Source organism: Aegilops tauschii, chromosome 3 (genome assembly GCF_002575655.3).
Source record: "Aegilops tauschii subsp. strangulata cultivar AL8/78 chromosome 3, Aet v6.0, whole genome shotgun sequence".
Taxonomy (NCBI): Eukaryota; Viridiplantae; Streptophyta; class Magnoliopsida; order Poales; family Poaceae; genus Aegilops; species Aegilops tauschii.
Window position 1 is genome coordinate 31,047,996 of NC_053037.3, and position 12,642 is coordinate 31,060,637.

Genomic DNA, 12,642 nt, shown 5'->3' on the forward strand with positions numbered 1-12,642 from the left:
TTGAGCCCGCGCGGCCATGGGTTAAGTCAAACTAGCAGCAGCTCGTTTTGCTGGAACACGCTATAGCTAAGTTATCTATAGCATGTCCATCAAAACGCGCTACAACTATTCCTTTCTGTTTTATAATTTCAGTAGCGCTTTGCCCTGAATAAACGCTACTGCTAAGTCTAAGCATGTAAAAACTTCAAAAATATACATTGATCATCATTGATCTTTTTGTGTAGAATGAGACTAAACTTAAGGTGGTAAACACCTTGTTCGCTTAGCAGTATGGGACTAAACTTAATTAGGTGCAATACTTAGCAGTAGCGTGTTTTGAAGAAAAACGTTGCTACTAAGTACTTTAGCAGTAGCACGTGCTTGGAAGGGCGCTACTACTATATCTAGCCTGGGGGCAACGCTGTGGCAATTATAGTAGTAGCGCTTGTTTCACCTAGACCCTACTGCTACCATGCTATTAGTAGCGCGGTTTCCTGAAGCTCGCTACTGCTAATTAACAGTAGCGTCTGTTTTTAAACCGCGCTGCTGCTAAGATTCTGTGTATAAGATTTTCTTTAGTAGTGTTTGTTGTGCTCAGCAGAAACCTTTGGGAATCAATTCAACATGGATTTTCAGTCACAGAGGCAGCAAAATAGATGCCCATAAACCAGGACCAGGAGAACGAGATGAGGACATCTCCCAACCCAAAGCTCATCTAGAGAGGGCATGTTCCAAAGATATCCACGCAGATCCCATCACCCGGTGCTCTGCGCGGCTCTCCGCCACCGCCAAAAGACGGAGCCAACATAAGGCGACGACGATCATCGTCCGCCCGACGCCGCAGCGGCTACCTACCTGTCGGGCGTGTGCACGTCGGTCGACCTCCGGCCGGAATCCCAATCCAATCTTTCCGTCCGCGGCATCCATCGATCTGCCAGGATTGGGTGGGCTGTTCTGGCCTTTTCAAATCGGACATTTTGACCAGGGCATCTCATCATCTCGTTTTCTTTCTGCAAAAAGCAACCGGTGGGTGTATGTTGAGGATATTCTGGTGTCTATGTTCTTTCTTCTACTATCTCTGAGCATAGTAGCTAGCTAGTATTCTGAACCATGAATATGCTGCTGTCACCTTTGCATCATGAATTCATGATAATATGGTGTGTGAATATGATGCTGCAAAAAAGAAAGTTGATAGCATGTTTTTTGTCGCTCATGTATGCTGTACTGTGAAGAAAGTTACTAGCTAGCTACGTCAGAAATCGAATGCCATCCGTTTTGCAGCTGCATAAATAGCTGTCCGTTTCTTACAGCACAACGACTACTGTTCGCCGCGTCTCTGCACTTGCTTAGGTGACTCACTTACTGCTGACCATGGACAACTCTTCAGATACTCACAGGTACGTACGGTGCCCACTGCTCCATCTTCAGATTGCACTGCTTTGTTTTCTCTTGTACGTAACGTACGTGACTACGTGTGCATGCCACATTGCACGATCACACGTACTACAAAATATGTATACCTTTTCTTCTTGATGACGAGGAGTTCTTGGGTGTGCAGCCGTCACAGGTGCGCGGCGTGCTACCGGCAGTTCAACCGGATGGAGCACCTGGTGGAGCACATGCGGTCGTCGCACCACTCCCACCACGAGCCCCGCTGCGGCGTCTGCGGCAAGCACTGCCGCTCCCTCGACGCGCTCCGCGACCACCTCGGCTTCGGCGCCTCCCTGCCCTCCAAGCCCGCCTGCGCCACCGCCTTCCAAGCCCACGGCTGCCCGCTCTGCCTCGCCGTCTTCCCCACCTCCAGCGCCCTCCGCTCCCACCGCCCAGCATGCAAGCTCTCCGGCGCGCCCCATCCTTCCTCGGTGCAGAGCCTCACCCGAAGCATGTCGAGGGTGGGCGCGCGAGGCAGCGGCGGCGCGGTGGCGCTGGGGTGCAAGATGGTTGGCGGCGGTAGCGATGGCACGCTCGACGTGTGCGCCCGCGTCTGCGTCGTCGACGAGCACGAGGCCATCCTCTACGAGAGCTTCGTGAAGCCCCTCATCCCGGTGACGCACTACCGGTAGGAGACCACGGGGATCCGCCCCGAGCACCTCCGCGACGCGCCCACCATGAAGCAGGCGATGAGGCAGGTGCAGGACATCCTCCTCAACGGCAAGCAATCTTATTACTCCTCTCGCGGCGCCGCCCGGCTCCTCGTCGGCCACGGGCTGGAGCACGACCTCGACGCGCTCGGCATGGACTACCCGGCGCACCTGAAGAGGGACACGGCGGTCTACCCGCCGCTGATGAAGACCAGCGCCAGGCTCATGAGCAACTCGCTCCGGTATCTCACGCGGAGCTGCCTGGGCTATGACATACAGACCGGCGGCCACCATCACCCCTACGACGACTGCATGGCCGCCATGCGCCTGTACAAGAGGATGCGCGCCATGAGCCACCTGCACGGCCGGCCCAAGGAGGACGATGATGAGTCCACGGCCAAGGCCTTCCCGGCGTGGAGGCAGCGAGAGCTGGAGCGCATGTCGCCCGAAGAGCTCCTCGGCATGTCCAAGCCCGACTACCAATGTTGGTGCCTCGACGACGACCGGCGATGCTGACGTACGGCAGCCTGCTCCCTACGGAGTTCGAATCTTGGTTGACGCTTTTACTTGGTGGTGGTGATGAAAAGATAAAGAGAGAAAATAAAATGCCGCATGCGTCGGATCGACAGCGGCCGTACCTTACAATACACGTGGTGGTCCAATAAATCACAGTTTTGTTTTGTTGGAAGTAAGTTACTTGAATTTCAAATGTGGGTCATTCAATTTTGTTTGGGAACAAAGATGGAGGCGTGATGGGGGGCACCGAGGCTGCCGCCGGCGACGCCGAGGCGAGGGAAGCGAGGCATGGGGATGTTGTCAAGGCCTCGGCTAGGAATAAGCCGCAGGCGGCTGAGGCGAGTTAGAAGGTTAACGGGTGTTGGTGCGGGGACTGCCGGCATCGAAACTGGAGGTCAGCTTGGCTTGTTGATGAATAGATTGAAAGTTCTTCTCAAAATAAAAGATAAAAAGTTATGACATTTTAATTTTGTTAAATCAGTGTGCAGTATACTATTATTATGATAAGATGCCATACTTGACGGGCTCCGTGTGCACAAGTTCTTTTAGCTTCGACACGTCTCTCTCGGGCACCGCCAATGGAGAAGGGACCAACGGCCGTCCTTATTTCTTCTTCCTCTAGCTTCTTTCTTCCTTCAACCATTTCTTCTGTCACAAAATTGACTTACCCAAATTACAACTTCAGTCAATTTACATATAGCTATTGTGATGGAGAATGTGCTCTGATCGAGCGTGTCGTTGTATGGGAGCACAAAGGTGCCAGCGATGATTACGTCTCTTCCGCGAATGAAAACTCCTTCCGAGAGATCTGCATTGCACAAATACACTGACATCTACCTTATGATGGTGCCCGTCAGTTTGGTTTTAGCATGGTGTACCAGGTGCTCCGGGTACGGCAGTAAGCCAGTAGCAATGTAGCACTGGCTCATCATCAACCTTTAAGATCTTTGGTCTGAAGTCTGAACTCAAGGAAGGAAGGAAGGAAGGAAGGTTTAAGATCTTTGGTCTGAAGTCTGAACTCAAGGAAGGAAGGAAGGAAGGAAGGAGCTGATGTAATATTGTAACCTGATCTCAGATAGACTAGTCTATGTGTAATTTACAGTTTTGCTAGAACTCATCTAGATGAGATATAATTTGGTCTCATTCACCTTTTATAGCCATTGGATGTGATGCTATAAGATGCGTGTGTGCTGACGTGGGTTGTATTTGTTCTTGTTTTCAAAGTGAATGGGACCAAATTATATCTCATCTAGATGAGTTCTAGCTACTCCCTGTAATTTATCCTTGAGATTTGGAAAGAAAAGGGAGAGAAAAGATATGTGCTCTTGACATTGTTGAATGCTCCTATGACAATAGAACACTGACATGTGTGCATGCCGAATGGACTAACACAGATAGAGAGATCCCTGAAATTATCATTGATCCCATAATCGAACCACAATTTTACAGTCCAACACAACAACTAGTAACTGGGCTTTAGGTATGCTTGAACTTCGATTGTTATGTGAATTGTTGTATGTCCACCATCATTCGGTCGTAGTCTAGGTGGTTAGGATACTCGGCTCTCACCCGAGAGACCCGGATTCAAGTCCCGGCGACGGAATTTTTCGTTTTTAATTTGTTGTCCTAGGCTTTTAGTTTGTGCTGTTCCATGGGATTTTTCTTTTTTGAGGCATTGCTGTTCCACGGGTGCTGATGAGAATCAGGGGACACATACAGATGTCGTGGTGAATCATACATTTATGGTACTCCCTACATATGCACTTCTGCAATCTCATGAAAGGAACTACTGGAAATGACATGAAGAGTAGAAGCAACAAAACAGTAAGACCTTAAAAATGCTCCAAAAATTGTATGAACTTCTTTGCATTCTCCCAATCTTTCTTTGGGGCAACCAAGGAATCAATCTCTTTAGAAATATCACTAATGTAAGTAATATCCTCTTCATCTAACCCTGTGAGCACCTACTCATAATTATTTGCATATTTGAACATGAGAAAATGTTGAGTTCCTTCTGGTTGGGACATCAAGCTTCAGAAATGCCCTGCCATCCACCTTTTCTTCCTCCGCAATCTCCTTAAACTTGTCAGTTCTTGAACCACCATTACTAATATACCTAACAACAGCTCTACAACACTTCATAGATATGCCCACTTCTGTTATGCCATCTTGCACAATAAGGTTAACAACGTGTACCTCATGTGCAAGCAGTTAGCGATGTGGGTTTTGCTCAGCTGCCTCCACAAATAAACAATACCACCGTCATTGGCACTTGCATTATCAACAATTTCAGCCACTAATCTCTCCAAACCCCAATCAGGCAAGCATCTCACCCCTTCACAAAGAAAAAACCAATGATTTTCTTCTGTAGACTCCAATATTCATCAATAAAACTTGTATCACAGTCATATATCCATCTTCTGCTGAGAAGCCGAACAATCTGTTGTTAGGCAAACTCGCTCGCAAGAATCCTTGAAGAATTTCTTGAGCTTAGACTTCTGTTGGACGAGCAGTCGTGTAGTGTCTCTGGTATCGGGTTGAGTCATCTATAATACACAAAAGAAAAGAGCATTGGCCTCACTCATTTTGGAACAAGGGTCAACAGAGATTGCGAAATCCAGAAAAATATGCAATAACATACAACTGAATCACCAACTCGTTTTCACCTTTTAAATTTCTCTATGATATTCAGAATATCACACAGAATGACAGAATTAGCAAAAGTTCAATTGAAAAATTTACTGAAGTAGACAACCAATTTCCTACTGTTCCTGTGAGTTCCACTTGAGTATTCAGTCTGCATGTTTCTTCATTCCTGTAATCCTGCTACATTTTACTCCTTAGATAAGATACTATGTTAATTCCTGTAATCCTGTTACATATTACTACTTAGATGAGATAGCTATAGGTGTTGCCTATTTACTTATTTTCTTTTTGGCATAAGCTCTTAGATACGATACTAGCTGAAGAGAAAATGACACCCAACTCTGAACTTCCTGAACTAACTGAAACTAACTGAACCCAGCTGTAAATACCACACCACAGTGCTCGAAAATAAAATCATCGGATAACAAAAACTAAACTAATGCAAAAAATGATATTCTCAATTTACATTTGTAACAAAATGCCATTTTCATTTTACAAAAAATGCAAATCATGAACTATGTAGGTACGCTTCAATTATCCAACACATATACCACATATGACAATATAAAAATTGATTCAAAAAATACATGTATGGCTTGCTAATGTGGCAATGTTGCATCGCTAAATTAATGCAGAAGTGTAAGATATAATTGACATGCATAAGTGCTGATGTGTCATGTTGCATGCTTAGAAAGATTAGATAGTGGATAACATATAAATAAATGTAACTTAATATTTGTGGTTAACATGCATAGAAAAATTAGCATGTAAATAGAGGATTTTTCCAGCAATAAAAAGGAATAGAGGATTCGCTTTCAATCTTTCAAGTGACATGCGCCGTTAAAAGCTCAACCTTTAATTAGACTGGATTCTAAGAGGCTTGTAGAGAGAAGATGAAAACTAATGCAAACATAACTCACATATAGCATATGACTAAACAATTTGGTGGTTCCTGTGCGGATGGTATATATGTAATAATATGTACAAATACAAGAAGGCTCCAAAACCCTTTTGGCTACAAAAATTAAGCTTGATCTGAGCTCTTGAAGAACGATAGATTACTCTGTTTACATACAAACTTTTAAAAACGGCAGACTATGTTGTTTACATCCAAGAAAATTGGTGTACCGCTCTCATATTGATCGCTAGAGCAAATAAATCAATTCGTGTCGGCGACCCAGGACCTGTGGCTACTTCTTCTTCTTCCTCCTATTACTCCCCATTCTCTTCTTCCTCCTCTTCTTCCCCATTCATCATCAGGGAGAAAGAAGGAAGAGCCACCTTGGTCCATGTTCAGATACTTGGGGAAGACGCACGAGCATCACATTATATTGAGCAAGTGGTTCCCTTACAAAGCCATCCTTACGAGCTAATGTTCGTTGAAAAATGGGGGGTCCACCTCCTGGATGGGGAGCATCTTCTTTTTTTAGTTGAAGAGGTCAAAGGCCCTGTATTCAAGTCAACCAACCCTTACAAGGCCATCCTTACAAATTTTTTAAATTACACATGCATCCTTGGAGATGTCGACGTCGTCTTCCTCTTGCACTCTTCGTCGACGCACTGTGAGCGAAGCTCAATGTCGTCCATGGACCTTCGAAACACCACTAAAACCTAAATAGGACAAAATGGACATCAACAAATGGGAATCTTCAAAACAGAGGCCTCAATTGGGAGCTTTTAAGAATCTTCAAAATGCCAGCCTAAAGCACGCTAGGGGTTTGCGCGTTTGCTGCACCCACGCCGTCGTACGCGCATGGGCGGGCCCAAAGTGTGCATGGGAGGGACGGGCTAAGGCCTTGTCCATCGCACAAGTCGCTGAATAGGAGGTCCCACGCATGTCATATGTGTTGTCTAGGAGGTTGCTTGGGTGCGCGTTAGGGCATGTATAACGCTATATAGCTGTCTGCAACAAGAGTCACGCAAGAAAAATACTCCCTTCTGTTCTTTTACACTAGTACAAATGCCCGTGCGTTGCACCGGGCAAAAAAAAAAGAGACACAATCTGCTTCATGTGCTATTGTGCATCATTTTTATATCCAAATTAAATAAACATTCATAATTTTGGTAAATTTTCTTATTTTTAATAAAAGTTAACGTTTTCATAAAAATTTGAACACTATTTGGGCTTGTCCCAAACAAACACTTCTTTTTTTGAAGTTCACACCCCCACTTTATTAAACTAAATTAGGAATTTCGTCTGATACAACGCTAAGAATACAATAGGGGGAACTGAGTCCCAAAGGACCGATGCTCTACTGCTTATTCCTAAGCGTGCCAGCAAATGGGCAACACCATTTGCTGTCCTTCGGACCCAGGTGATCTTGAACTCGCTCAAAGTTCTGATCATGACTTTTACCTCCACCACCACTTGTCCCACGGATGATAAGTTCCGATCCCGATCATTAAGCTTCCCAGATAGTAGGAAACATATCTCATTTCACTCCTTTTCTTCTGTTATCAAATGCTTTTACTAAATTTTATTCATGGATGTTGGTTATAGTGTATAATGCAACCATGCCAGTGACAGGGAGAAGGAGCAGGCGTTGAGGAGTGCAAGCAGCAGGGTAAGATATGTAATTTTTCATATGATCTTAACTGCTTTGCAACATTATTGCATTTCTAGGGATAATCGTAGTATTTCCCCTTAGTTACTGATTTTGGTGGTAAATTACATATGCACATGGAATTATTCGTATAGATTGCTCAAACATTATAAAGGGCCATCAGACTAATCAAAATTTTAAATAACGACGAACGAGTTATTGCAGACATTATAAAGAAATATCCATGAACGATTTACTGGTTCAGTACATGTAGACATCCTCCTTCAAGACGATCAAGTAGTCCAAATTTCCTGTGTACTAATCTGGGCGTCCAAATATTCCAAAACCTACGAGGAGAGCCACGAAAACACTTTTTCACCGCCGCAACCTTCTGTACCCGTGAGATCCCATCTAGGGGCCTTTTCCGGCGTCCTGCCGGAGGGGGATTCGATCACGGAGGGCTTCTACATCAACACCATTGCCTCTCCAATGAAGCGTGAGTAGTTTACCACAGACCTACGGGTCCATAGCTAGTAGCTAGATGGCTTCTTCTCTCTCTTTGATTCTCAATACCATGTTCTCCTCGATGTTCTTGGAGATCTATTCGATGCAATACTCTTTTGCGGTGTGTTTGCCGAGATCCGATGAATTGTCGATTTATGATCAGCTTATCAATGAATATTATTTGAATCTCATCTGAATTCTTATATGCATGATTTGATATCTTTGCAAGTCTCTTCGAACTATCGATTTGGTTTGTCCAACTAGATTGGTTTTTCTTGCAATGGGAGAAGTGCTTAGCTTTGGGTTCAATCTTGCGGTGCTCGATCCTAGTGACAGAAGGGGAACCGACACGTATTGTATTGTTGCCATCGAGGATAACAAGATGGGATTTTCATCATATTGCTTGAGTTTATCCCGCTACATCATGTCATCTTACTTAATGCGTTACTCTGTTCTTATGAACTTAATACTCTAGATGCAGGCAGGAGTCGGGCGATGTGTGGAGTAATAGTAGTAGATGCACGCAGGAGTCGGTCTACTTGATACGGACGTGATGCCTATATTCATGATCATTGCCTTAGATATCGTCATGACTTTGCGCTTTTCTATCAATTGCTCGGCAGTAATTTGTTCACCCACCGTAGTATTTTCTCGTTGAAGCGGTTGATTTTGATGTAAAAAACGTCTCAACTGGAGTTCGTATGCAAAAGTTGGAGCTGAAAATGCGCGGCTGCGTCAGGATGGCCGGACACTCCGGGAATAATCATCCGGCTTTTGGGTTTCTCCGAAGATAGCCGGACACTCCGAGGATGTTCGTCCGGGGTTTGGATTTCTCTACTGCAGACTTCCAAAAATAGCGGAAAACCCCTCAAGATGACATCTGATCAAAAAACGTTCAACACAAAAGTTATTCGTCTCGTCGAAACGGTTAAATTTGCTTTTGGACGCACCTTCATCCGAGGTCGTATTTGGCCTGCGAGGCACAAAAACCGAACTGCTATCTCAGACATACCTCCAAGTTCGGCTAATTTTGGAAGGATTTGAACGAGATTCGGAGTCCTTTTCTTGTACGGGAAGTCCAGCCGCCTATTAAATAGATGAGAGGTGACGGCCGATTGAACAACACACAATCGACAAAATCATCTACCACTTTTTTATCTTTATCTTTTCTTCTTAACCCTAGTTCTTCTTCCTCGTTCTTCGTCTGTTCTTCTTGTTGCAGGGCGGCGAACCTCAAGGCCCTAGGGGCGATCAGGTCGACCTAGGGCAGACCATAGCCACCGCGCGCCTTGAAGGGGTCCCTCCCGGGTGTGTGTGGTTTCGGGTCCTCAAAAGCACCCGCCGGATTGCTTGCGTATACTTCGCTTCCGGCGGGTCTCCTTCGACGTGAGCTGCGGTGCATCACTCCCGGGGTAGAGGGTACACGATGACGTGTTCGTGTGCGAACACATCTGAAACTTTCCTGACACACCTACTGCATTTCCTCAAACAACCCCTGATGATAAGGAGTGGCTAGCTTCGATGGAGACACATACTGGGTTGGGTGACCTCAGCTTGTCGGAGGAGGATGAACCAGCTTCACCAATAGGCGGCAAGCTTGCTGGGAAGCACTCTATCCTGAGCCCAGTGACTGTCTTCGAGGTGGGGATGTGGTCACCTTCTCCTGGAGCCGCTCTGATGAAGAGGATTAAGAAGGTGGTGCCGGGGGAACACCTGAAGCGCTACTGGAAGTGATGATGTAATTTCGGCTGCCTTCATAGAAAATAGGGCGAGTAATGTGTGTGATGCCTGCGTGCAGTTCTCCTTCAGGACCGTGTTAACCCAAATTATTGGGTATTTCTTCTAGCTTTCCCAGTTCTTCTCTTGTTTTAGCTTTAATTTGTGACTTGAGACATGCTTGCATGGTTGTATCGACTCTCTGGTTTCATTTTTGCAATGGTACTGGGGGTGGGTTTCCCCCTCTCCCGATTTTCTAAAAGAGAGGTTAGATCAAATATCTAGTAGCCACGGCTCAAGTAAACCGACCCGAAAAAACAAGTTGCACCTGAGAGCGTACGTGGCTAGATCCCCAACTAATTCCACGTGTGATCTCTCCATTAGTGGAGGGCTCACAACCACACAATTCCTCCCTATCCTTTGTCTTCCCCACCTCATATTTTCTCCCATCCTGCAAATCCTCTCTCCTTTCACATGCCCCCCTTCCTTTAGATCAGGGCCAACGCCAGTAAGTCGGTGACCACCGCCACTTCAGGCTTTTGCTCCTGTTCGTGTGCACCGTCTGGAGGAACCACCATTCTTTGGAGCCGCTGATGCAAAAACGAAAGGGCGACAACTGCTCACCACTATTGTTTTAGTGCGGGTGCTAGAACGGGGGTCATTGTCAGTTCTTAGTGCTGCACGGGCAACGATGGGCGCTGGAAGTGCTGCAACGGGGTGTCGCCACAATGCCACCGGCAATCACTACAAAAAAATACACTTCCGTGATGATACGTGTTTGTCACAGTAGGTCACATTTTTTTGTCATGCATGTACATCCATAACGATTTTATGACAGAATCAAGATAGTCATACATGTGCTGTCGTAGAAGTGTTCCATGACATTACCAAAATTATCATCACGGAAGTGTCCACTTCCATGACGATAAATCGCGCGTCACAGAAGTGCTTTCGTCAAGGGTGACCGACACGTGGCATCCACCGTAACGGAACGCTGTTAAGCTATCGGGTCCGATTTTGGATCCGATAACCCGTTAACAGCCCGGACCAATGGGGATTTTCCACGTGTAAAATCATCATTGGCCGGAGGAAACACGTGTTGCCTCATCGTTGGGACAGATGTCATCCACTCATTGGACAGGAGACACCTATGATAGGTCGACACGTGGCACGACCCAACAGTGGCCCATTCCGGTGAAGAAGGCCGGCCCAGTAAAAAATAGCAGGCCGGCCCATATAAGGCCTACTTGTGTCAGGTCCATTTAAGCCCACGGCCCATACGAGATGTGCCAATTTGGCCCGTCAACGGCCCTTTAAAGATTTGACACCATTGCAGCCCATCATCAGTTCTAGCTCGTTAACAACCCGCTATATATTTGGGCTCAATATCGGCCCGATGAGATTTCGGCCTATTAACGGCCCATTCAGTGGATGGGCCAATTTTCACGATGTACATCTTTCGGCCTTTTAGCGACCCATTTAAATGTTGGGCTAATTTCCGGCCCGGTGTGTCTTTCAGCCTATTGACGGCCCATAAATCAGTTGGGCCATTTGTAGTCGGACCTGAGTTTCGGCCTTTTAGCGAACCATTTAAGTGTTGGGCCAATTTCCGGCCCGGTGTGTCTTTCAGCCTGGTGACGGCCCATATATCTGTTGGGCCATTTGTAGTCGGACCTGAGTTTTGGCCTTTTAGTGACCCATATAAGTGTTGGGCCAATTCCCGACAACGTGTGCCTTTCAGCCTGTTAACGGACCATAAATGAGTTGGGCCATTTGTAGTCGGGCTTGAGTTTTGGCCTTTTAACGGCCCATGCCCTTCATGGTCCAATACCAGCCCGGTTTCTCTTTCGGCCTGCTAAATGCCCACAACACAGTTGGGCCATTTACAATACGACCTGACTTTCGGCCTCTTAGCGGCCCATGCTCTTCATGGTCCAGTACAAGCCCGCTGTCTCTTTCGGCCTGCTAAAGGCCCAAAGTATAGTTGGGCCATATGTAGCCCGAACTTAGTAACAGCCTATTAACGGCGCGTGAAATCAATTGGGCGCACCTGTTGCCCGCTTTGATGTTGGCCTGTTAATGACCCGGGAGTTAAGAGGGCTGACCATTAACTTTCGGCCTGGTAACGGCCCATTAACTTAATGGGCCCACTAAAGTTCGTACATGTCTTTAGGCCAAATTAGATAATTTGAGCCCATTACGACGAGAAATTATGCACAGGACCAAAACCGATCAAGCAAAGGTACGGCATACAGGGAAAAACATTGCACATCCAGCATATATTACAGGAAATTACATCCACTGGGCAATCAAAGATTGATGCCAGTGCAAATAAATGAACAGAACCTAACGATCAACAACGTCACAATCTGCAACCTCAGCACGGATGACGCCCATAAGCATGTGGGCAAGTTCTTGCTGCTTTGCTACACTGTCTCTGAAAACATTGATCAGTTGTTGTGTCGCACGACTCTGCACCTCTGATTCCTCCACCATTTCCATCATTCCTTCAGCCATTAATTGGTTCACAAACATATATTTTTTCCGTTGCATTCGAGATAGAGGATACTGAACAGATTCAGATGGCGATTTTGGCAGGCTTGTATTATTGATAGTGGAGAGTGTCTCGACCACTGCATCATAACATAAATTAGGAG

The 12,642-nt window shown here is 46.1% G+C and overlaps 2 protein-coding genes and 1 non-coding gene across 3 annotated transcripts; all 3 read left to right on the forward strand.

Moving 5' to 3' along the window:
* The first annotated feature begins 1,295 nt into the window (after positions 1-1,295).
* LOC120975309 (uncharacterized) lies at positions 1,296-2,964 on the forward strand. The gene is made up of 2 exons (XM_040401922.2): positions 1,296-1,376; positions 1,538-2,964. Exons 1-2 carry the CDS (start codon positions 1,351-1,353, stop codon positions 2,040-2,042), a joined length of 531 nt encoding a protein of 176 aa, XP_040257856.1. The 5' UTR covers positions 1,296-1,350; the 3' UTR covers positions 2,043-2,964.
* LOC109772317 (RNA exonuclease 4-like) lies at positions 2,088-2,576 on the forward strand. The gene has a single exon (XM_040402117.1). It carries the CDS (start codon positions 2,088-2,090, stop codon positions 2,574-2,576), a length of 489 nt encoding a protein of 162 aa, XP_040258051.1.
* A 1,142-nt stretch (positions 2,965-4,106) lies between the features above and the next one.
* Positions 4,107-4,179, forward strand: TRNAE-CUC (transfer RNA glutamic acid (anticodon CUC)). The gene has a single exon. It is a non-coding gene; the product is annotated as a tRNA-Glu (tRNA).
* Positions 4,180-12,642: the final 8,463 nt, after the last annotated feature.

Excerpts from the sequence above, each read along its gene's own strand:
- LOC120975309 (XM_040401922.2), top strand. The coding sequence starts at position 1,351 with ATGGACAACTCTTCAGATACTCACAG. Across the intron at positions 1,377-1,537 it reads AACTCTTCAGATACTCACAG|CCGTCACAGGTGCGCGGCGT; the intron begins GTACGTACGGTG and ends TTGGGTGTGCAG.
- LOC109772317 (XM_040402117.1), top strand. The coding sequence starts at position 2,088 with ATGAAGCAGGCGATGAGGCAGGTGCAGGACATCCTCCTCAACGGCAAG.